This window comes from Aphidius gifuensis, linkage group LG6 (genome assembly GCF_014905175.1).
Source record: "Aphidius gifuensis isolate YNYX2018 linkage group LG6, ASM1490517v1, whole genome shotgun sequence".
Lineage (NCBI taxonomy): Eukaryota > Metazoa > Arthropoda > Insecta > Hymenoptera > Braconidae > Aphidius > Aphidius gifuensis.
Genome location: NC_057793.1, coordinates 453,615 through 461,692, shown reverse-complemented (window position 1 = coordinate 461,692; position 8,078 = coordinate 453,615). Strand labels below are relative to the sequence as shown.

Genomic DNA, 8,078 nt, shown 5'->3' with positions numbered 1-8,078 from the left:
ATTTTCCCATATCAAACATCTGTGATAGACAAGTGAAAATAAATCAAAAAAAAAATGTAACAAATCGTGATAAAATATCAAAGTAAAAGAGGTCGATAATCTTTGAAATAATATCAGTCTAGACCAATTCAATATTTGCAATTCGTACGCTTTATTGAACCCTTGAAAATTCAAATTAACATATATATCGAAATAAAAATATTTAGATGAAACGATAGCTACTGACCAATGTAAATAAATGAATAAAAAAAAAAAACAATCATAAATTTCGATAATATCAAAATTAAAATTGTACATTTTATTAATCTTGTAACGAAAAAAAAGAAAAAAAAATACAATATTTATCTAAAAAACATTTAATTATTATTACTTTGAAGAAAAAAAAATATGCTTTTAATCTGAATCACTCGAGTCTGAACTTTCATCAAATTGCAAATCGGTGTTTTGATGTGGCTGTTGCCTGTTTGTATTTACAAAAAGATCATCATCATTATCATCTTCACTTTGTGAATTACTTTCATCATGTTTAATTGGATCTTTACTTTCTGATGTTATTAAATCATTATCAAATTTATTTGGCCAACAATTATTCGCTCGAAAAAATTTAATATGATCCTAAAAAAGAAAAAAAAAAAACAAAAATGAATAAAAAATAAATACAGCAGTAGGATTAACAAGATAATAGATAAAAATTGTTGAATGATAATAATGAATAAAAATTGATTTTACCTTTGTGAGGATTTTAACAATTTCTGCTTTGACTTTGTCTCCCTCTGGTATTGGCTCAACAATAACATAATTTCCTCTTTTGACCCATATATTACGTCTAAACTTTCCTGGCATTGATACTAAATATTGGGCACCAGAACTTTCCATAACTTCATGAAGATTATTGCCTTTTGATTCAATTACTTGTACTATTGATTGTGACTCTTCAGGTACAGTGAGACACTCTTCCTGTGATTCTTTTGTAACATGCTTACGTTTTGTTGCACTCGACATTTTTTATTCTGTAAATTTATTAATTATTTTCATATAAATAAATTAATAAATAAATATTATTTTTTAAACTTAAACAAATGCTTTTTCAAAAAAAAAAAAATTTAAAACAATCGAGACACTTGAAAAAATTGCTGAAATAATTAGATTATAAATTAAAAAATTTCAATCCTTAATTTTTTAATTACACAAATTAAATTAATGGCATTGAAAATTTAGTGGTTTTTTTTTTTTTTAAATTAAAACTTTGTAATTTTTTACGAGTTGATTAAGCAAAAAATTCATAAAGTTTTTGTTATTTATTTGGATGAAAAAAAAGTAAAAATAAACTTTCTCATGTTAAAATTAATTTGGCTTCAAATAAATTAATTTAATAATATAAAAATATTTTTTTATTACAAATATAGATGCAAATATTTACACGAGTGTATTTTATTTTGAACAGATAATTTATATTTGTTCATTATCATCAGTAGATTTACTTGACTTTTTATTTTTAATAATTTTAGAATGTGCAGGACCAAGTGAACCACCAGATTTTTCAATAGCTTTTAATATATCAACAGTTTCACCAGGTGGTACACCATATCCATTTTCAAGACCATGAGGATTTGACGGTGTTTTACAATCAACACCAGCATCTTTTCTCAGCACAGTATCAACTTCAACAGATGCAAAAAATGCAACAGACATTGGTAAATCATAAATACCAATACGTGCTGAACAATATGAACGTGTTAATAAATTTGTAACATGCATTGCAAGTGCTGCATTATATTTATAACGTGATGGTACAATATAACGTATTTCATCATGAAATGATAAACAAAAACGTGCATTATCTTTCATTAGCCATCTCATTGACACCAGCATTAAATGTAAAAAATCAACAGCGCCACTTTGTACAACCCAATTGATTTTTGTTGGTAAATATTTATCTTTATTATCTGCATCAACTTCCAATGCACGACTGAGACGTGATTTTAAAAATGGAGTTACTGGTGCTTCACAACAAGCAATATCTTCAAGTTTATTAAACATTTGTGATTCCGAGCCACCAGTCCATTTACCCAAGCCAAACATTTCGTCAATTGATTTACCATATAGCTTGGCAATATTTTGTGCTTCCCAAGGACTGTATGTTTTTTTATTATCAATAAATTCCTCATCATGATATTCTTTTTTAATTGTATATAATTTTTTTCCTTTTGTTATGGCAAACATTTTTTTAGATTTGGCAAGTGCATCTGCATCAGTCATTGATGGATTAAATTGTTTTAATAAACGTTCAGCAAATTTTTGTCCAGCACCATAAATTCTAGCATAATTAATAATTTTAGCATGATCACGTGATATACCAACAGCATTAGCAGTAACACTATGCATATCAGTACCTTTTGGTTTACTACCAATAAGTGTCATCCAGCCAAATGGTGTTGCACCATGTATACCACTTGATGAATCACCAATTAATGATGCAATCCAAAGTTCTTGACTATCAACATCAGCACCAACAATATTATAACCAGGTGGTGCTTGTACCATTGATCTAAGCTCAGATCCAACACGTTCAATATGTGCATTTGATGCTGTCATCCATGTTGATTCAGTTGCACGTCTTGTCAATGTACCACTAACAACAATTTGTGGTATTATTGCACCATATGTTTCATGTTTTTCTGATTTACGTCTTGCCAATGTTGGTAAACTTTCACCATTTAACCATATTACTAATTGTGACATTATTCTGTCTCTACTATTACGCCAATATGATACCATTTTAGATATTTTTAATACCTCAGTTGCACTTGAATCCAAACCAGCCAATACATTTTCAGAAAATTTATTTAAATAATCTTTTGCCAATGGATTTCCAACATTTGATTTTGGTCCATCTTTATGGGGTAATTTATAAAACCATGCACAATTATCAATGTCAACATTACACCATATACCACTACCTTTATAAAATGTTTCTGGATGTGGTTCTTTTTTTTTTTTATTCCAATTTATTTGTCTTTTTTTATCACGCCAAAATTCAGTTTTATGTAGCTCATCTTGCACGTCTGTTCGTAGAGTTGACATGGCATAATCAGTATCTGGATCGTAGGTAAAATTATTTGGAAGTGGACACTGTGATAGTAGCTGATTTATTGGTAGTTTTGTTTCAATATCTGGATCATTATTGTAAGGCACAAGAAAACCCCAACCGTGTTCTTTAATATAATGTAGTGGATAATTTTCCCATGTTAAATTTAATAATTTTGGTGTTATTTTCATTGATGTACTTATGTTGTGTAAACCAGGCTGATATTTTATTTCATCAGCAACATCTTCAGCATCATCTTCATCTTTTTTTTTCTTATCTTTTGTACATAATTTACGATACCATGCTGGATAACCAGGCATATGAGGTTTTCTTGCTGGTAATAAATACTTTGTTGATTCTAAATATTTAAATTTTTCAACAAGTGGATCAATTTCATCTTCTTCATCATCTGATAAATATTTTTTAGCATCAGATATTTCATTGCTTTTATTGCTATCTTCAATAATTTTATTTTTTTCTTGTTCTTTTTTAGTTAATTTTTTTTTCATTTTAATAATTTGTGTACTCCAATCTTCATCCCACATCCATAAATCATTTTTATATTTATCATTATGTATTAATTTACAAACTTCATCAGCTCTTTTTGATAGACAAAGTTTAGCTTCATAATTAAGATCTTGAAATGTTGATTCTGATTCTTCAATGTATCTTTTCCAATTTGAATTAACTGGTAAATATGATGTACTTAATTCAAGCATACCAGCAAATGTTGCTGGATGTGGAAATCTATTTTTAAATAATGGAAATAATATTTTTATAATTTTATGTGTTGCAACAACATCAGTAGCACAATAATGCATTAATTCTTGAAATTTTAATTTAATTTCTTCAAGATCACCCTTGACAAAAACATCTCTTGATGATTTTTCATGATGTTCACCACAATACAATTTATAAACATCAGCTAAATTATTTAATGATGTTATATCTTGCCAATCTTCATCAATTGGTTTATTTTTACTGGCCATAACTTGAGCTCGTTGATAGCTATTCATTCCACTTACTGAAATATGAAGTGACATTGTGTCAATGAATCTTGTGCCAGTTTGATTTAACCAATATTGTTCTTTAATTCTTGCACGATCATATGAGACATTATGACCAATGACAATTTTAGCTTTTGTTTGATGACTAGTTTGTTTTCTACCATTGTCATTTTGACAACTTTCAATGGGAATTAAATAATCTGGTGTGAATGATATACTTTCAGCTGGCATACCATTTGATTCAATCAATGTCTTTGATACCCAACTGTACCAAGCTGAATTTGTAACAGCTGTTGCCAGTGTTGGTAATGGACCATCTTTAACACAAACTTCAACGTCAAATATCATTGCTTCTTCAAGTGGATAATCAACACGTTCAATTTTACCATCACAATATCTAAAATACAATAACATTATTTTATTTATCCATTAGATTTTAAGCATTAATTATTAATTTTACCTTGTCCAGCCTTCTTGAAATACCCACGTCTCTGGCATCTCAGGAATGTCATTTATTATTTTTTCAGCTAGCTTTAAATATGGTGCAGCTTGAGCTGTTGATATATTTAAAAAATGCTCAATTAAATCTTTGCCTTCAAGAGGTGGTAAATCAATGTCAACATCAGGTGTATAAACAGTATCCTCAATGTTCATATTAAAAGCATTTAAATCACGTTTTGATGCATCAATTATTTCATCTGGTACATCAGCATTATTCAAGTTAGCAAATATTTGTTTGTGCAAACTTCTTGATAACATTTGCATGTTTAATTTGTTATATCTCGTTTCATTTTGATTATCTATATTTTCTTTTAATTCTTCTGATTTACAATTTGTTTCTGATTTTTTGTTATTGACTATTGAATGCTCTGGTGAATCAACATCTTCCCAAATACTTTTATCATTAATATTTTCATGACAATTTAATACTTCTGTTGAAGAATTTATCTTGATATTTTTTTGAATAAAATCATTATTTAATTTTGTCAATTCATTATTTTTATTTATGTTAAATTGTTGATGATTTTTGTTTACAGCTGATGTTTCTTTTGGGGTTATGTTGTTCTGTTTTTTATTTATTTTTCTAATCCTCACAATCTTGGTGTTTGATGATAACCTTGTTGCTTTTGTTGTATGATAATATAAATTATTGTCAAAATAATTTAAACACTTGTAAATATTTATCCATTTTAATTTTGTTCTCATCATTTTTTCTAGATTATTTACCCACGAGGATTGTTAGTAAACACGTGTGATATAAAAATAAAAATAAAATATCCAACTATTGTTTTAAAAAAATTATTTATCAACTCACCAATTATTTATTTATAATCACTAACTTGTTACACGTTGAGTTAATATCCAAAGAAAGGTAAAAAAATATCATAAATTAAATAAAATAATTAATGCTACAATACAAATTATTTTGTTATTTTGTTGTCGCTCCATTTTATTTTTCTGCCATATCAACAGAGTTGATGAAGATGGTGGTGCTAAATTGTGCTGAATCGGTAAATAAGTATTGAAAAAAAAAATCTCATCAATCAATCAATTGGTGAGTAATTATTTTTTTAATTAATTACAATTTGTTGATAATATTTTTGTTTATTAAAAGACCAACTTAATTTGACTTTAAGATAACTTTTTTTTTTCCTGTTCCACTTGACTTGGCTCCTTTTGATCCAGTTAATTTTTTTCTTGTTTGTTTAATGCTAGATTTTTTAACAGACAATTCATCTTGATCTTTATCTATTTTTTTATTGTTTCCAGAATCATTGTCAAGAAGATTTGTTCGATGATATTTAATTCCTGGAATATCATGTCCTCCAATGTATGGTAATCTAAGTCCAATTTTGCATGGTCTTAATTCTTCAACTTGATCATCTTTACACTTGAATTTATCAGACAGGTCCAGGTCATCATAATCCAAGTAGCCATATTCAACTATATGAAGGATAAATTGAACAATTAATCAAGGAGTAATTTTGTTTATTTAATTTGACTCACTGTCATTGCCATAAGCAACTTGATAAGTTGTCTTGTAACGATCCTCATTGATTCTTCTCAAAGCATCATGAACTGGTTGGGTTTGTGAACGTTCATAATATTTATCTTGAATCTTTGAATAATATTAATTTAATAATTTATAGCTTTAGGTAATTGATGATGAATTTATATTAATTTTTACATGTTTTAAAAATATATTTGCATCTTGGTATGGCTGATTAGCTGTGCCGTTTGTTGTTCTTGGTGACAATTTGGAATCAACTGGGTAAAGTTTTGGCTCAAGAAGTTGTCCCATGGGACCAAGTCTACTCCAATTGTATGAATTATTCTCTTGGGAACATGAGCAATCTTTTTTATGGAGACTATTATCTAACATCTCTGGTTTCATTATTAAAATTTAAACTAAAATTAAAAGTTGATAAATAATTTTGGCTATTTTAACTTGATAATTTTATTTAAAAAAAAAATTTCAACAAAATTATTATAAAACTATGAATTGAAAAATTATAAACAAATAAATTACATAAATATTTGTTTTGTTTTTTAAGAGCATTTGTTTGTAAAATAATTTAACGACACAAAAAATTCAATAGTTTTTCATTTTTTTTTTTTTTTTTAAATAATCAATAAATCTTATTTTCATCTATATTATTTTTTATCATTTAAATTGGCAATGTTTCAAATATAAAAAATAAATAAATAAATATAAAATCACATGGAGCACAAAATTTGCAAAGCAACGATGCATGACGGAAGCAAAATTAATAGTAAAAAAAAATAATAAAAAAAAAAAAAAAAACACCTCTGTAAATGATGAGTTAAACTGAGTTGGTTTATTTTATTTTTGTATTCGTGCGTCTCGTCAAGTGACCTTCTGAAAATTTATAACAATTTGTGTATGTCAAATTATTCATTCAAAAAATACTAATATAACACATGATAATGTATTTAAATAACACATTGCCTCTTTTACAGTTGAAAAAAAATTAAATCTATTAATACAAATTAAAACATTATCTCATGTATTTGCAATAAATATTTTTACAAATTTATTTACAACAATAGTTACGTCAGGCATTTATCTTCCAATAAAAACACAAAATATATTTTTTTAATGTTTAATAATTTTTTAATTAAAATTTGAAATTTTATTCTGCTACCAATTGATAATTTTTTTTTCTTTTTGGTAATTTAATAAATTACAAATTAAGTTTATTAAATCAATGGAAAATTAATTTTTAAATTAAATAATTTATTATTTTTCTACTTGTTATTAAAATTCAAAAAAAAAAAATAATTAGATTATTAAAATTATTCATCAGATAAATTTAATATTGTTAGAAAAATAATTAATAACAATTGTTATTTTAATTTAAAAAATTAAACAAAATAAAAAAATAATTAAATATTGAATTTAAAAAATTTATATTAATTATTTTTTTTTATTCAAATTTATATAATAAAAATTCATATAAATAAAATAAATTGTAAATATAATTCAAATTTATTATTAATAAAATTATTAGTTTGTTTATGTTTTGTTAAACAATTAAATAATTATTTTTCTATTGTTTAAACTTGGATATTGCATTCATCAAACAAATACAATTTATCAAATAATCATATAGCTTACACATTTAAAGTATTTAATCAAAATTAAACTCAAAATAATAGTCAAAGTGAAAAATGTAAAATATGAATAATGTCGTCTTTTTAACACTTGTTTAATTTAAAAGCGTGAAGAAGAGTCACTGTTGATTATTTGTAGATCTGGCTCATGCTTAATGATACAGAAAATGCCCCAACTTTTTTTTTTTTTTTACAATTTTTTATTCTATATACAATATAATAAATCACTTTTATTAATTTATTTATTTTTTCACTGTGACATAATGGGCTTAATTAATTATAATATAGTGATTTCGATATTACTGTCTTTTTTTCAGTGGTTAATTCGAAGATTAAACTATTCACGA

At 25.7% G+C, this 8,078-nt stretch overlaps 2 protein-coding genes across 3 annotated transcripts; both read right to left on the bottom strand.

The window, feature by feature from the left end:
* Nucleotides 1-312: 312 nt before the first annotated feature.
* Nucleotides 313-1,002, bottom strand: LOC122858622 (probable RNA-binding protein EIF1AD). The gene is made up of 2 exons (XM_044161606.1): nucleotides 730-1,002; nucleotides 313-615 (listed from the first exon to the last, which is right to left on the bottom strand). Exons 1-2 carry the CDS (start codon nucleotides 1,000-1,002, stop codon nucleotides 394-396), a joined length of 495 nt encoding a protein of 164 aa, XP_044017541.1. The 3' UTR covers nucleotides 313-393.
* On the bottom strand, nucleotides 971-6,600 carry LOC122858621 (DNA polymerase subunit gamma-1, mitochondrial). 2 transcript variants are annotated; one of them, XM_044161604.1, is made up of 5 exons: nucleotides 6,284-6,600; nucleotides 6,103-6,214; nucleotides 4,556-6,039; nucleotides 1,421-4,492; nucleotides 971-1,010 (listed from the first exon to the last, which is right to left on the bottom strand). In XM_044161604.1, exons 3-4 carry the CDS (start codon nucleotides 5,302-5,304, stop codon nucleotides 1,450-1,452), a joined length of 3,792 nt encoding a protein of 1,263 aa, XP_044017539.1. In that variant the 5' UTR covers nucleotides 5,305-6,039; nucleotides 6,103-6,214; nucleotides 6,284-6,600; the 3' UTR covers nucleotides 971-1,010; nucleotides 1,421-1,449. The 2 variants fall into 2 exon arrangements, with proteins under 2 accessions (XP_044017539.1, XP_044017540.1); XM_044161605.1 differs by lacking the exon at nucleotides 6,284-6,600 and having other exon boundaries at nucleotides 6,103-6,264.
* Between the last annotated feature and the right edge of the window lie 1,478 nt (nucleotides 6,601-8,078).

Coding starts and splice junctions, on each gene's coding strand:
- LOC122858622 (XM_044161606.1), bottom strand. CDS start 1,002: ATGTCGAGTGCAACAAAACGTAAGCATGTTACAAAAGAATCACAGGAA. Junction 616..729: donor TTGTTAAAATCCTCACAAAG/GTAAAATCAATT, acceptor TTTCTTTTTTAG/GATCATATTAAATTTTTTCG.
- LOC122858621 (XM_044161604.1), bottom strand. CDS start 5,304: ATGATGAGAACAAAATTAAAATGGATAAATATTTACAAGTGTTTAAAT. Junction 4,493..4,555: donor TTTCAAGAAGGCTGGACAAG/GTAAAATTAATA, acceptor ATTGTATTTTAG/ATATTGTGATGGTAAAATTG.